This window comes from Thunnus thynnus, chromosome 14, assembly GCF_963924715.1.
Source record: "Thunnus thynnus chromosome 14, fThuThy2.1, whole genome shotgun sequence".
Lineage (NCBI taxonomy): Eukaryota > Metazoa > Chordata > Actinopteri > Scombriformes > Scombridae > Thunnus > Thunnus thynnus.
Genome location: NC_089530.1, coordinates 15,476,710 through 15,493,118, shown reverse-complemented (window position 1 = coordinate 15,493,118; position 16,409 = coordinate 15,476,710). Strand labels below are relative to the sequence as shown.

At 40.3% G+C, this 16,409-nt stretch overlaps 3 protein-coding genes across 9 annotated transcripts in view; 1 reads left to right on the top strand and 2 right to left on the bottom strand.

Annotated features, from left to right (window-relative positions):
* zgc:154058 (Transmembrane protein 150A-like) overlaps positions 1–384 on the bottom strand; it is a 31,115-nt gene extending 30,731 nt beyond the window's left edge. For all 3 annotated transcript variants that reach the window (XM_067610145.1, XM_067610148.1, XM_067610147.1), the window contains exon 1: positions 132–384. The gene's annotated coding sequence lies outside the window, so the exon portion shown is untranslated. The remainder of the gene's footprint in view (positions 1–131) is intronic.
* Positions 385–2,412: 2,028 nt separating this feature from the next.
* On the bottom strand, positions 2,413–9,125 carry LOC137197054 (tripartite motif-containing protein 16-like). The gene is made up of 7 exons (XM_067610144.1): positions 5,132–9,125; positions 4,887–4,982; positions 4,530–4,763; positions 4,206–4,365; positions 3,958–4,071; positions 3,179–3,315; positions 2,413–2,835 (listed from the first exon to the last, which is right to left on the bottom strand). Exons 1-7 carry the CDS (start codon positions 5,528–5,530, stop codon positions 2,452–2,454), a joined length of 1,524 nt encoding a protein of 507 aa, XP_067466245.1. The 5' UTR covers positions 5,531–9,125; the 3' UTR covers positions 2,413–2,451.
* A 141-nt stretch (positions 9,126–9,266) lies between these two features.
* On the top strand, positions 9,267–16,078 carry si:ch211-198a12.6 (uncharacterized protein LOC563253 homolog). 5 transcript variants are annotated; one of them, XM_067610139.1, is made up of 2 exons: positions 9,267–9,423; positions 12,455–16,078. In XM_067610139.1, the coding sequence occupies exon 2, from the start codon at positions 12,576–12,578 to the stop codon at positions 14,250–14,252; it is 1,677 nt and encodes a 558-aa protein (XP_067466240.1). In that variant the 5' UTR covers positions 9,267–9,423; positions 12,455–12,575; the 3' UTR covers positions 14,253–16,078. The 5 variants fall into 5 exon arrangements, with proteins under 5 accessions (XP_067466240.1, XP_067466243.1, XP_067466241.1 ...); XM_067610142.1 differs by lacking the exon at positions 9,267–9,423 and adding an exon at positions 9,910–10,071; XM_067610140.1 differs by lacking the exon at positions 9,267–9,423 and adding an exon at positions 10,091–10,281.
* The last annotated feature ends 331 nt before the right edge of the window (positions 16,079–16,409 follow it).

Here is a 16,409-nt window from a genome sequence, read left to right as displayed (position 1 = left end):
GTTAATTTACATTTTCATTGACAACTCATATAACGTTACATCTCTTCTCTTGGCACAGACTAACTGCTGCTCACCTTCACGTTTCTAGCTAGCAACAACGGCGAACATCAAAAGAAATCTCTACTACTCACCATCAGTTTTTTGCGAGGTTTTTTGTGGTAACTTTGTGTCCTCCAAACCTCTTTTATCCCCCAAAAACTCTTCCACACAGGACTCGGAGGACGCGGGGTAGTCTCTGTCTTTAAATCAATTCGTATTTGTTTCTTTCCCGGTCACGTAAAATCCCGTTAGCCGTTTTCTTCTGGAGTAAGAGCGGGGGGGGAGGCTCGCTCTCGTGCGGTCGGTCTCGCTGCATCGCCGGCAGCCACGAGACACTCCAGTGTATCCAGCTGTTTGACTCCGCCCCCCACCCCCCCAAGAAAAAAAACCTGTGACGCTAGTGTACGTTGCATTTCGTTTTAGTTGCGCACCGACTAGGCGGGTTCGGCGGTGTCAACAGCAGAATGAAGTTACAACGAGTTTTATTAATAAATAAATAATTTATGGTTTCAAACATACAAACATACATATGTTAATCAGTTTTGCCAATGACAGACACTAACAAAAAGTAAACCCACACCCTAGGTGTTTCCTTGCAACGCAACTCAACTTAAACGGTATATATTTCCATATTTATCTATATCTACATCTATCTATATATCTACCTGTCTATCTATCTAGACAGATAGACAGATAGATACAGTTTAAATTATATCAACTAATATATGCTGTATATACCGTTTATATAATAATAAGAAGAAGAAGAAGAAGAAGAGGAGGAGGAATTGTATTTTCACTTTTCAAACCAGGAGCACAAAGTGTTTTTCATAGACAGCATTAAAGAGAAACAATCACAAATATAAAAACACAATAACAGCAAAATACAAGCACACAATTAAAAGACTGTATATAAAAAAGAAATTTACAAATAAATCATCCAAATCGTTGAAACAAGTGAAACTATTGCAATAAACTTAAAATCAGCACAGCAGAGCTGTATTATGTAAACAAATGAGACTAGTTATCAGGCGACAAGGCAAGTCTGTAGAAATGTGTATTAAGACAGGATTTAAAAGCAGAAACAGTGTCAGTGGACTGAACGCTAACTGGAAGACTGCTCCAAAACTGAAGTGCCAGATCACCCTTTGACCTTAACCTGGACTCTGGAGCAGCTAGCGAGCCTGACCCAGCACATCAAAGAGGCCTTTTTGGACAGTAAAGAGTTAAGAGTTCACTGATGTACTCTGGCCATGTAAAGTCTTGTAAGTCATGAGTAAGATTTTAAAATTGATTCTAAATTAAATTGGTAACCAGTGCAAAGATGCTAAACTTGGGGTGATGTGAGGAGAGCATATATGTTTGTATACTGTTTTAATCATTTTGCCTGATCTGAAAATACTTCCGGTGTGCTTCATACAAATAACCAAGCGCTTCTATTTTTTTGGTGGCCTTCTTCTCCTAGTCGATCATGATGGATCACTCTCTCCTCTCACACTGAAGTCAGATGACTCCGCCAGTAAACAAGTACCTCTGTAGTGAAATTTGAAACCATGTCTGTGCACATTGGAGAGCTGAATGTGTGTGATGTTAAGAAAACATCAGTTCGTTTAATAAAACGTGTTTCTGTTGCCACCTGGAGGTGTCACTTATTAATGTCTCTCTATACGTGTATCCCCCTGTGAGCACTGGAAATAACCTTTGTATATGCCTAATGTCTGGTAATGAATAAGTTATACCTTCATTGTAACTTAAATGTAATCGTAAACAAAAACAAAGACACTGTTTTAACACAAAATACCAATATAATTTCTTTCAAATCACTCAATCTACTATTCAAACTTTTAACAGGTCGTTTACATTTTTCACTTCAAGCAAACAAACTCAAAACCTTTGAGAAGGGTCCAGTATTTGATGTTTGTTTGGAAAGGTCTGGGTTTTTCTTTCCTGCCTTTCAACAATGTTTGGCCCATTAATGGAGCCGAGTATGAAAAATGGTTCCAGCCCTAGTACTGTTGAGCCACTGTCCACATAATGTGTGTATAATGGGATCAGAGACAGCTGTATCGATCAAATCCATATTTTAAGTGCTATAAATCAGTAACATCTTGAGGGCTTCACAAACTCTGATTTAATTTGACACACAGTGTTTACAATAAATTACCACTAATGTAAATATAATTGAGCGTAACATGTTTACCATAATAGAGTAAAAAGACATCAACATAATAATTAATTATTGCATTTTTCCTTAACTGACTGACTTTTTTCCATCATATTCAGACTAGATTGCCCCAAAACAACAGTCAGCAAAGAACAGATCAATGGGATTTCTAAATTGATCTATTTCTATTTCTATTGATCTATTTCTATTGATTAAATGGGATCCTATTTACTAGGCCTATGTCAACTCTCCTACAGTCTTATACTAGTGCCATACCCCCACACACTGAATGCAGGGTAGAGAGGCTCTGTAAACGTGGTGTGGACTCTGTGCAGAAGATGCATGCCATCAGAAACGCTGTAAAATGCAAGTGTCCCTGCTGCATGATCCAGGTACACGCCGATGCGAGATGACCTTGGAGCTGGTATGTCTTTGCTTTTGTTGTTGTGCACAAAAGAAAATTTGGACTCCGAGCAGTAGAGGCTCCAGGACTTGTCGTTCCAACCCAGGCTGCACTCATTGCCGTTTCCTTTACGACGGATGCCCCTGTAGGTAACGGCCACGTCTATCTCTGTTCCCCTCCAGTTCACCTCCCAGTAACAACGAGTCTCAGTCACGCTCTCCCTGCACAATACCTGGAACCAAAACAGATGAAATGAGATTAGAAGCCCCAGTGTTGATTTATGCATAGTTAATAACAGCTGAGAGTCAAAATAACAACATCTGCAGATAAATTTCTTACAATTATATACAAATTTATCATGAAGAAAACCTTAAAGAATTAATTTCTTGAACAATTTCACAGGAGGGAACTTTAACAAACAGGTTCTCTGACAGTAAGCACTCTTTTTAATCTTAAATAAATGCACTCTTCATAACTGGATCATTCTGGCTTTCAGTCACAGCAATAGATAAATTTCCCTTTATTCCTCTTTTCGGACAAATTAAGATCTTGTCAGCCAGTAAGTAAGTGCTCACCTGCTGCCAGTGGTCAAATCTGTCTGGGTGATCAGGGTAACTCTTTGGATCATTCTTCATCGTAACTGTTCGATTACCCTCAGAAAGGTGGAGGTTGGGGTGGACGCTGTTGACGTCCAGAATCAGCTGGGAGGCGTCTGAACAATGCAAGATGATATGATTATTAATCCTCTTTGTGCTGTTTTTTAAACTCAGTTTTCTAATTTTATGTTGTCATGTGTTTTCGTATTTGTCTCTTTCGAGATTAGATGTCTCTTTTTTACTACACAAGTTCAAATTTGTATTTTTTCTTCTGAGCATTATGAATGTCACAGTTTAACATGTTCTTTTGCTTTCTCGTGTTGCACATAATGTTTTAGAAAAGAGAACAATATCCCACTAAAACCTTTCCATACAGCAGCTTAATGTCTGCATTCCACCGGTTGGAGCAAAAACAGGAACACCTGTGTTTGTTTAAATTATCCGGAACTGTAAGTTTGCGGTCTTACGTTTCACCAAACCTGTTCTGCAAGTTGGTAGCGTATCTTATGCAAAACTAGTTTCAGTTGCTTCAACACAATGTGTGATCATCCCATTGTTAGGGATGGAGATGTTCCCACTCTAGGAGACCATGACTAGCACTTTTTCAAATCTGGAGAGTACAAAACACATTTCAAAAGCTGGAATGTAAATGGGATTTGAAATAGCTGGCAAGTAGCCGTTGCCAGGTTGGTGCTAAAAGGTTTTACAATCAGTTCAAGGCAGGTTTCTGCTCTGTAAAGAGTAAGCTGATAACTCACATTTCATGAAATCTTCTCTTGTCTTTGGCTCTTCTGTTGTCCTTGGCTCTTCTCTCAAAATTGATTCTCTCCTTGTCTGTTTCTCAACCTCTTGTGTGATGTAGACTTCCTTTACTATGAAGAGAGGGACAAAAAACACATGACAGAGTAAGCCTCATGCAATCACTAAATACACAAGCACTCTAGAGAGGAAGCCCCTCTGCAGAGAGACATCAAACGCTACTTGAGATGAAGAGAAATTTGTCAACCTGCTGCTGAGATTTTGCTGATTTCTGTCTTGCTGACTTCCTCCACTTGTAATTTCAGTGCAGCAATGGCTCTCTTGGTAGCATCAAAGGAGTAATAGGGAGCGACACTGACGTTGTTGAGGTCTTCATATCCTGAGGGGCCTGATAGAGACTGCCAGCTCTGTTAACGAAATAAGAAAGGGAAAGATAAAGATTAGAGGAAAGGACTAACCACAGGAATGTTTTCTCAGATATTGTAAGGCTGATACTTGCACATTTTAGACTGAGCCCTGCCTGAAATTGGTCTCTCTATTGTTTTTGTCATGGTACAGCTGTCAGGCTCACCTGGAGGAAATGTATGTGATCATCAGTGTGTGAGAGCTTCTCCAGGTTGGCGTGTCTCCTCCTCAGCAGAGTGATCTCTTCCTCCAAGCGGTCAAGCAGTATCTCGCTCCGTGTCACTGTGGTCTTCTCGTGTGTGCATATCATCTCCTTAACTTCATTGTACTTCCTCTCTAAGGAACGCAGAAGCTCAGTGAAGATCCTCTCGTTCTCCTCCAGGACCGTTTGAGCTGAGTGCTGATGAGGTACAAAAGAAAGAGAAGAGAGAGAATTTGTTAAATATGAAAGTCTGACATGCTCACTTGCTTTTGTGGGCAGAATCACGGCAGCGTGACTTGAGTGAGACGACATTATACCTACTTTAACTGATTCCACAGCTTGTCGGAGATCCTGCCACTTTTTAACTCTCTGGTCAATCCTGTACTGAGATTTGTGCAGTGTGGTACCAAGCTGTTTCTGTGGAGGGAAGGACATTAAAGGAACCATCATTAGTGAATGATAACATAATCATGTTATCCCTGTACAATAAATAACCTTTCAAATCACCTGTTATTGTATTTGTTTTCACCAAAAATATAGATTGACAGATTGTTTTCACCACTCACTTGTTTCTCAGTCCTCTCGGTCCCAGCTGGAACGATGTCATGGTGTTTATGTTCGTCCATCATGCACAGAACACACACTGATGTCTGATCAGTGCGACAAAAAGCCTCCAGCAGCTTGTCATGCTGTGCACAGATCTTCTCTCTCATCTGACCAGTGGCTTTGACCAGTTTGTGCTTCATCAGGGCTGGGTAGTCATAGTGAGACTGGAGGTGTGTCTCGCAGTAAGATGACAGGCACACCAAGCATGACTTCTCAGCCTTCTGCTTCCTTGATGTGCAGAAGTCACACAGGACATCTCCGTTCTTGGCCTGGGTCCTGGACTGGCTACGACTGGTGGAGCGACGAGATTTCTCCAAGTTGGTGTACCTGTCTAAATCCAGAGTGCTGGGGTGGGACATTTTCACCTTGATGTAAAATAGATGTCCAGTAGATATGAGAACAAAATTAAAATCCAAAGGTGATTTAGCTCAGCAGCAAAAAGTGAACCTCTTATAATAAAATGTGTTGAGATCCTCAGCTGAAGAGAAGACTCGACAAAAACTGAAGTGAGCAGGATGAAGTATCCGCAGAGAGACTGAGTTCCTGATGTTAACAGCTTCAGTGAAACTGTGTGACTGACGCTGCGTGTGACAGAATGTTAGCTATGTGCTCTACTCTCATGGTAAAACCAGTATTCCTGGTTGGGTGTTGAATCATCAGGGAACAGGTGGTTCTACAAATGTACTGCCTGAAACAAAGAAAGTTAAAACAATGGAGACAGAAACTTGAAAATACCATTGTACCAAATACCAAACACACATTTCATTGTTTTTTTGGGGAGGATTTTTGATGACATTTGCTTGTGTTCCCATAGATAGATAGATAGATAGATAGATAGATAGATAGATAGATAGATAGATACCAGGATATTCACTCACACTAGCAACGCGAGAACAGCATCATCTTGTGGGACTTAAATATTACTACATGAAATATATACTCGTCTGCATTGTATACTAATATACTGTATATAAAATTTAAAACGATTTTATACACGGGACTGTTGATAATCCTCCTCAGACCTGTAACGTTGCAACACATTCCAAGAATAATATCGCCGTTATATTTCTAGATTCACAAACTTTGACAAACACCACATTCTACATTTCGACAATCATCACATAATAACTTCTGTGGATTAATATAACTGGTTTGTTGGTGCAAATAATTACAAAAGATAGCGTTGTGCAAGATGCAATACAGCTGAATGACAAATTAAAGGAAGAACACGGGTGCAGACACATAATGAATACAGAGGCTTCAATGCAGGTCAGAAAGGGCACCTGAGAATAATGTGAATTACACACTATGGCCTTCACAGGCACGAAATCTTAACCAAAGAGAATACTTATGTGAGATTTTAGACAGTGATCTTCACCAACATTATTAAAACACTATATTGGGAAATATCTTTTGGGAGAATTGTGTTTATCCCTCCAGACATTAAATTGACAGACACTTTGAGAATCTATACAAAGGAGCTGTGAAGCTGTTCATAATGGCCTTACATCTTACTACAGTCAGACACTTTATGTTGGTTTTTCCTTTAATTTGTCACTCATTTGTATTTTCATCTTGTTTAAGGGACATGATTTCTGTTAAATGGCCTAATTGTCAAATCAATTATTTCATTTGTAATATGGTTATTTGTAAGCTGTGTCTTCCACTGTTTGCAGTATATTAGCAATACATTGCAGAGCCAGTCTGTACTTGAGGCACTGCTTTCGTTGTAAGTAGTTGGTTCAACACAGCCATCTTCAAGATATGCACTTCAATGCTTTTTTACTTTTGCTTTGACAAGTTTGTTCCCGCAGCATCACTTTCTCAGGACTACTTGGGTTATTTGCACACTGCCTAATAAACCAAAACCTCAGCATTTCTACACAGATTGGGCCTATCTACCATATTTCACTTCTTCTCACTTCTTTGGTATTTTTCCCACTCAGGTCTCAATAATTTATAACAATAAAAAATGCCCATTAGGTATAAGTGTAGCAGTTTTCACACTGGGATAGATTATCTAATTTTGTCTCAAGCAAGGGTTTTCTACAAGTTAACTAATGGAACTTGCAATAAAAAAATCTAAACACTTAAATGGTTGGCAATAACTGTAGTGGAAAAATAGAAGAAATACAAATAGATAGAAGAAATACAAAAGTAGTAACTGTGAAACAATTCACTGTGTAAGTCCTGCATTCACATTTCAAGTAAAAACACTGACATATTATTAGCAATACACACAAAAAAGAAGTAATAGAAGCCTACTCATTATGAGGAATCACCCATTCCACAGTTATACTATTATGAAAATACACTATATTATTGGATTATTATTAGTAGTATTGGTGCATTAATAACATTGCATTATATTGTGTGTGTTCATCGTGTGTTTTGAATAGAAAATATTAATATGCAAAGTACAGGAGTAACTATGGCTGTCAGATGTAGAAGTCAAAAATATACACAGTATTTTTCTCTGAATTTTAGTGAAATAAGAATGAAGTAGTACAAAATGGAAACACTCAAGACAAGTACTTTGTTTACTTCCCACCACCGGTAATCGGTGTAGCTAATAATAAATGCTGTATGAATGAATGAAGAACCCCTCCAGACATGTATGAAGACATATGAAAATAATCTGCTTGGAATAATAATGTGTGTCCTTAAAATGGCATCTCCTTCTCCTCCTTCATCAATCCCAGATTCTATGAATATGCAAATATATTTCATTTCAATGGTTTAACTGCTGGACACAAGATGTCTCCTACATCACTGTAAAGTCAGCTCTCAGTGTATGTGCACTGGACGATCCCTCCAGGAAACTGTGATTTTGAGATTACTACTAATTAATGCAAGAAATCAAGAATATTTGCAAGAAATGGCCAAATCAACAGACCGCTTGTGATTGTCACATTTTGTGTCGTGGTAACTTATGTCATCGCAGCACACATTCAGCAAAGATTCAGGCGCGCATTCAGGTGGACGATGGACAAATCTTACCTGCCAACAAAAATTACAGCCATAGACCTTGCAAAACAATTCCCAAATGAGGTTTGCAGTCAGTTAGTGAGAAGAATACAAGTTAATGTGTTTGTTCACACAGCAAATATGGACATAATCTACCTCAAACAAAAAAATGGGCACTTTGGAAATGAAACTGTAGTTTTATGTCAATGGATTTATTTTAATAACATTATTGGCTGATTTTATTTGGTGCTAATGTTAAGGTGAAAGTTAATTTAATAAAGGATTATAACTCAAGTACAGTATTTTCTTTTTTATAACTTTGAGTCCATGGTTCTTACATCCAGAATTTGCTTTTTTATTGAAGGAAGTGATTACATATGACTCTTCATCTGTAGTAGTTTTTTTCTTTCTTTTTTCCTTTGCTTGCATTTTTTCCCAATTTCCACAATTTTACTGCAATATATGTAATGATGGGTCCAGAAACAGGCCACTATCTTAGTGCAAGATGGCGGTGTGCACGGACGCAGCGGCTTTGTTCTCCCTGACTTAATTTCTATGTACAGCTGTGCAATAACAATAAAGGCATTCTACTCATCAATAAGAGCACTTCAAACATTGCAAATTGTGTCACAATTTTTGAGATAAGCTGCTGCAAAATCAAGCATTTTTGGTTGCAATAATCACAAAAAAACAGCAAAATCCAGGTTTCAAGTTTCCACATCACTCATGTAACTTTCATACTGGACCACAATTGGTTTCCAAACTAGTTGTGATGTCACAAATCCTGCATGTAGGCCCATCCCTTTACATGGGATTTTCAATGAGCACAAAGAAACTTCCGACTTTCAGCAGATGAATGTGGAAAAAAGCCCTAAAGTGCCAAACTCTGCACAGTGAAACTCAAACATCCAAACTGTAGGAACAATAAACAAAACACATTTTTGAGTGAAGTAGAGACTTTAAAGACGTTTAAAAGCGTTATCTTTATGGTCTCCTGTTTGTGTTGTGTAAATGCCTCCGATACGATAGTGGGCACTAGTGGTTCCCGCGCTGCATTGACGTGACAATGATTGCTTTCGCTAAAGTGCGTCGGTGGTCCAACGTTGGCGCCAGATGAGCTGTGGCGCCAGCTACACACACAGAGGCAGAGAGAGGAAGACACACACAGCAGTCTGACGAGGCTCACAACAGCTTGCAAAGCCCTTCTCAACCCGGAGTTTGAAGCATATAAACGACTCTTTTTTTTCCTCTTCCTTCAGCAAACAAACACTAAAAGGACAGAAAGGTGGGTGATGCGTATATGCAAGAATTTGTACATTTACAACTGGCATGATTGTTACTCCTGGTGGGGTTCTCATCGTTAAAATTCAACTTAACGTTACTCCAGTGTGAATAGTAGCAGCGTTGAGGCGGAGGGACGCCTGTATTTAACTGGATATAATCTTAGTAGTTATATGCAATGATGGGTCCAGTAATAGGTTGTGTGTTTGGCGTCTCCAGTTGTGATACTACCCAACTTTGTAATGGAAAAATACAGGCCTGGACTCGCACTGGTGGTAACATTATGTTCAAGCACGGCAACACACTATATCACGAGGAACTGTTTCAGCTTTCATCCGCATCCAGGTTGTTTTCTTGAGACGTAATATGTGCAGAATCGACTCTTGAGTAAACGTGCAGTTAGTTAAATCTTTATGCATGCGACTTAACATGGTCGGATGGGCGGCTGGGCAAAGCTTCCGCTCCAATGTTTTACAATCTGCTGGCTCGTCCTGAAGTGGAGACAGACAGAGAGAGAGCAGGCTGTAGCCGTGTTAGCAAACTGGATTAGCTGACTCGTTAGCTTGGTATCATGGCTAGGTAGCCAACACGCTAATATCGTCTCTGCTGGATAGCTGCTAACATCAGCAAGGCCGCCATCAGAGAGTCGTGTGTATATGTGTGTGTGTGTGTGCGTGTATATGTGTGTGTGTGCGGTTTGCTGGGTGCAGCCGCAGCGAGGAAGGCTTCATGTGGGGTTCTCCTAGCTATCAAAAGCAGACATTTAATACCTTCACTGATAGCATCCTGCTCGGTTAATGTAGCCCAAACGGCATTTGTTGGAAGGACCTGAGTCTTACATGGATTCTCATGCAAGTAAAAGGTACTCTTTCCCGGGTTTTTCACGCGGCGTTCATCGCCCTCACGGTTAGCCATCTTTGTTTCAGCTAGCCAACTCCTGATGACCGTGTGCTAATGCACATTAGCTTACGACGTCGTCCTCACTGATACCGCATGTTAAACGATGGTTTCACACCGCCTTTGTGTCACCATACTCAAACTTGGCAAAGCTTTGAACAGCTTTATGGTTTTGCTTATTCGGAGATAGCTCTTAATTCAATGTGTTTTTGAAGGGCGGAAGCTAACGTGGCTAACGTTAGCTAGCGGCAGCCATCTTAGACGAGCATGTAATCTTGGCTAGCTGGAAGTGCTGGTGTGGCACAACAAGATGGCCTGTTAATACTCGCACAAGGAGAGTTTCCGCGTCGGTGGTTGTGTCATAAATCGCACCAAATTACTTGACTCGATTCCTCGTTTTAATGTAAGTATTTAGCTGTTGTTTTGCTCTGACTACAATTACTCGCGTGTTGGTTTTTGCTATGAAGCTAGTTAGCTCGCTAAATGGTGAACACATTAGCAGCTAACACAATGCTGTTTTGTCGTTAACCAGTCCCCCCCTCGACCATAGCCAGCTAACTAGCCGCTATGAAGGCTATTTGTAGCTGTTATGGACGGCTAGCAACCAAACAGTCAGTGTTTAACAACAAAACATCGCTGTTTTAAATGTTTTTGCACTCTTCAAGGCTGCACTTTACATAACGAGCAGCGTGTTGCGCAGATGAGCGCACTTTGTAGGCCAGTCGGGCTTTGTCTTGAGGATTAAGTTAAGAGTTGGAAGCTTGATCATGATGTGGTTCACTTTGATTTTATCAATTGCGTTAGCTAGTGTGATGTAGCTCGTCTTGAGCGCTAACTTGGCTAGCAAATTGGCCACTTAGCTTTCTGTGAGGTTTTGCAAATCTGTAATAATGTGTGAAAGTATGGACAATATATTTTCTTAATGAAGTGGGGATTATGAGCCCGTAGCCTATATACTCTATCATTCAGATTTCTAAGCATAATGCAGCAGGCATCTGGTTCCAGGTCAAATGAACGTAGGCTATGGATATACAGTAGTACAGAGTGCATTATTTCATCTAATATTAAGGACATAATTTTTTTCCCCTGCACTGATGATAATCTTTTGCATTAACCAAATACACAACCAGCCCTTTCTTGCAGTTGTCACCAACCAGATGATGGTCTGTGTTGGCAAAGGGTTTAGATGTCTATCCTGGGCAAGTAGGGATCCTTCTCTAGGGGGAAGTGAGTGGCAAACTTCAGGATTTCTCATCAGACATGTCTTTCAGAAAGTCTAGCCTTTATTCCAATCTAAGGTTTAATGTCTCTTCCCACAATTTTGTTAGAGTTCTCACTGATATTTATCATTCAAAATATCCCAAAATCTTTCAAATACTTAGAATATATAGTTTTTGTTTTGTATTAGTTAAACACAACTTTACTCAGGCTTAGAGTACTTGAATATGACTTAAATTGTATTACTGAGATATTGGTATATCAAATTACCCATGTCTACCTTGTAAACATAAATTATTTGCCTGTTTATGTACACATACACATGCAAAACAAATATTGACTCAAATCAGAAATATAACAATAATTATGTAATAATATACATATTATCCTAATATTATTTTTGTCTGCCAGGTGGAATTTGGTGCCAAAGCTCAGTTTGTTAAACTGCTTTACCTTTTCTCTTGCCACCTGTACTCAGCCCATATGAAACTAGCAAGTCTGTTTTGTGTACAGTGTGTGACAAATGCATATGAAAACAACCTACTAGCCTGTGAAACATGCAAGGTAATTGATACTGTTGCTGAAAAAACATTTGAACAAAACTGTAATGACATTGCAAACAGTAGGACTATTTATTGTACACCAGTATGATCCGCTGAGAACTGCTGCATCTCTACAGGCTATATACATAAATACAATATACATTTGGTTTGTGTCAAAGACACTACTGCCTGTAAGCTTCAATGTTTATTAGATTTGTAGTGTGTCTGTTAACATCTGGCAAGGGACAATATATTAACCTTCTAGTCTATATCTGGATAATTTAGTTTTTCTGTTCATCAATTGGCATCCTAGAAAAATGAATGAAAACCACTTAAGGCACCGTATTAATTATTGCTCTTTATTTTCTTCTTTTGCAGGACTGCTCACTGATAAGAGCACCAGCGCTGCACCAAACAAAACCGAGCTCTTTAAACCCGATTCCCTTTTGAGTCATCGCCCGGCAGGAAAACGGAGGTCGTGGGGCTGGAGTGTGTTCTCATGGCCGAGTCAGAGACTGAATGTGACACACCCGGCCTTGACACACTTGGGTCGGAGTGTGTCATAGCCCACAGCCATGTCGACCTTCACTATGGAGCAGAAACTGAGATCATGACAGAAGAAAAACGTGGATTAGAGCTTGAGATCCATGGCTCAGACTTAAAGATCCAGGGACTGGGGACAGAACTCGGAGCTGTAGCCTGTGTGGATGCAATTGTGGCTGAGACAGACCATGATTACATTAAGGTGGAACCCGGTGAGATGCACTGTTTCACAGGAGCAGAGATCAAGACGTCGGGAAATGAAGCTCTGCTGGGAGAGGTGCTGCTTAAGACCGAAAGCGAGCATGTGGTGAAAGTGGAGTCTGACCACGGCGGGGAGTTGACTGTGGAGTCTGAGAATGGTGTCATCATACACGAAGCCCATGGCCTGCAGTGCAACGAGTGTGGGGAGATCTTTGGCAGCATAGCTGATCTTCACCAACACTTTGAGATCCATAAGGACCTCAATCCTTACATCTGTGTCCACTGTGGTGAGAGCTTTGCTGTGGAGGCTAGCCTCAAGCAGCACATGAAGATTCATATGAAAGAAAAGCCCTATGTTCCTCCAGGAGTTGAGATCATGGGCAAAGATGTTATTGATGCCTTCAGCCTCAAGTCTCATCAGATGATCCATTTGCCAGACAAACCCCACAGATGCTCAGAGTGTGGTAAGAGCTTTGCAGCTGCAATCACCCTCAGAGAACACATGAAGATGCATTCAGAGGACAAGCCCTATAAGTGCACCCAGTGTAGGAAGAGCTTTGTCCGCAGAAGGCATCTGAAAAAGCACCAGGAGGTCCATGCACGTGAGAAGCCATATACCTGCGGCCAGTGTGGCAAAGGCTTTGCTACAACTTCCAACCTGAAGCAGCATCAGAAGACCCATGCTGCAGTTGTGCTCGGAGACAAACCTCACCGGTGCACACAGTGTGGAAAGTGTTTTGCTGCTGCAGCCACTCTGAGGGAGCACCAGAGGATCCACTCGGGTGAGAAGCCCTACAAATGTAACATGTGCAGGAAGAGCTTTGTCCGCAAACGCCATCTGAAGAAGCACCAGCAAGTCCATGCCGGAGGAAAGCCCTACACCTGCAGACATTGCAACAAGGGCTTCAATCACTCCTCTTCTCTCTCTCGCCACCACAAGATCCACCTGCAGAACCCAGTGTTTTCTCCTCCTCAGCCCGTGAAAACCTTGTCCTTCGGCACTCCCCCAAAGCAGAGGGTACACCAGCAGGGAGACAAGCCCTATATGTGCCACCACTGTGAAAAGGGCTTCAATCATTCCTCTTCCCTGTCCCGACACCAAAGAGTCCACTCAGAGGGAAAGAGCTACACCTGCCCCCACTGTGGTAAAAGATTCAATCACTCCTCGTCCCTTGCAAGGCATCAGAGAGTTCACATGGAGAATAAACAGCAACAACAACAGCAGCCGCAAACTCCACAGCCACAACAGCAGCAGTACAGTCCCATCCCCATTCCCATCCCCATCACTCCAGTGAAGGGATTCCCTAACAATGCCTTCCCCAAACAGCGCATCCTGTCTCCGGAAAAACCATACAGGTGCACCCAGTGTGGAAAAGGCTTTAACCATTCATCTTCCCTCTCTAGACATCATAGGATCCATGTAGGTCAGTGAGCCCCCCTCTCCCACCCTCATATGCTGTCCCATGCAAGCGCACACATCCCTGCTCCCCGTTTCTGTTCTACAATGGTCCCATCATTGATATCACCACACCACAGGAAACATCAGGCCAACTTCTATAGACAAAAGTGGTCAGTTCAGCACATTGCTATGTTGAAGTGGAGCAGTTGAGAATAAATGGACAGTAACACAAGTCTTCAAAAGGAAAAGGCTTGGCCTGAAGGACTGAGTAACCTATAATTCAGAGCTGAACCCGGGACTTGTTCTCGGTTTGAAGAGGGTATAATACTAGATTCTGAAGGAATTCTTGTTTGTGATTGTGCTTCACTTGCTCCAGGACCTCTTTTGAACACTTTTAAAAGAAAAAAAAAATGTGATTTGAAGATCTACATGATAAAATTGTTACCTGGGGAAAATATGCTTCACCTTCTGGTTAGTCTTTTTTGATACAAGAATTCAGTTATTGTACCTTCAGGTGGGCACATGCGCTTTTGAGCTGCAACTTTATTCAAGGCTACCAACACAATTGGTGAACAAGAACTGTTGTCTCGATTTAAATAGTTATCTTTTTCACCCACATAATCCATGTGAAGCAAACAACAAAAATCCAATGTAAATACTTACTGATTTCATTTATATATATATATGTATAGGTGACTAGTGTGCTGTTCCGAAAGATTACATTTTTGATAGTAAGATCCACTTTGTCTCCACCTTCTTTTTTTTTTCCCTTTATGACTTTAATTTGTTAAGTGTTGGAGATAAACATGTTGCAAGTGTTCTCATGCAGCTTGCTCTTGAATTTGGGCTCCATCAGACATGAGCCATGTTGTATATTTATGAGATTGTTTTCTTGTATGTCTACAATGAGTTAGCACTGCTGCATAGACTGTACAGAGAGCAATACTGGCTGACACCCTGATTCTATTATGACATGCAATTTAGCCATAAGAAAATGCATAATAGAAAATAAAAATCTACTGGGTAGCATATTACAACATGACCTGTCCTAATTATTTACTGTGCAGTTTCTTTTGTACCCCCAGCACCAAATGTACACAAAATGCAACATCTCACTTTGATTATTGCTTTGGAGACTAATTCAATTACCTGTGTATAGAATATAGGTAACTGTTGTTCACGTTGATCTGCAAACTGTCACAAAAGGTTGTGTATACTAAAAAAGAAAAAAAACAAAAAAGACTACACGAGAAAATCTCACTTTTACAGGACTTTAAGATTTTTTCCGAAATTCCAATGGATTGTGCTCTATTTACTGTTCTGTGTAAAATATCTTTTACAAACTGATGTATTTTTTTAGATATGGCTTGGGTTATATGAAAGGGAACGAGAGATATACAGTTTTTATGGGAGTGAACATTATGGTGAGCGATATTTTCTTTTCCTTTTTATTTGGATAACAATTGTGCTTCAAATTGTAGCATAGGTTTCTTCCTTGTGTTAGATAGGTGCCTTATTGCATGCTATGTAGAAATGTATGCTGAGCTGTTATTTGAGAAAAAAAGTTAGGGTTTTCAGGAGTCTTTTGTTCATATTCATACTAACTTACCCTACATTTTAATTTGATGTCACTGATACCTACTGCTTTTTTGCTTTCATGTATATTACGTGTTTACACTGTTACGACCATATTGTCTTCTTTTTTTTTTTTTCCTCCCTTTTATTTTTGTCAATGGCCTCATTGTAGAGAGAAAATTTGTAAATGATCCATATAGGCTTCTCTTAAGGGCAAATCCTGTAACACCTCTTCCCAATTTCTGAGTGGCACATATATGGATAAATAAAGGTTGTTGACTCTCTTGTGGTGTTCAATCAATGAAGTATTGATATGACTTGAGAGAAAAGAGGAGAAAGTCTGTTTTCGGTCAGTCTTTGCTGATTAAACAACCCATAATTGAGATTATAATAACACAAGGTAGTTGCATAGTGCTGGCATGAAGTGAGACTAAGGCAATAGGTTACTCTGGTCCTTGCACTTCTCAAAGAATCCACATGGTGTCACTCTTTACTAAGTCTTGAAAGCCTAAAAGCAGTTGCATCAACTCAGTGAGGTGATTCCAGATGTGGGACAGGTATTACTGCCTCAGAGTGTCTTACATCAAGTTTTATAGACTGGTCCGTCTTACTGCT

Coding starts and splice junctions, on each gene's coding strand:
- LOC137197054 (XM_067610144.1), bottom strand. CDS start 5,530: ATGTCCCACCCCAGCACTCTGGATTTAGACAGGTACACCAACTTGGAG. Junction 4,764..4,886: donor AAGCTGTGGAATCAGTTAAA/GTAGGTATAATG, acceptor GTACCTCATCAG/CACTCAGCTCAAACGGTCCT. Junction 3,316..3,957: donor AAGAGAAGATTTCATGAAAT/GTGAGTTATCAG, acceptor TGCATTGTTCAG/ACGCCTCCCAGCTGATTCTG.
- si:ch211-198a12.6 (XM_067610139.1), top strand. CDS start 12,576: ATGGCCGAGTCAGAGACTGAATGTGACACACCCGGCCTTGACACACTT.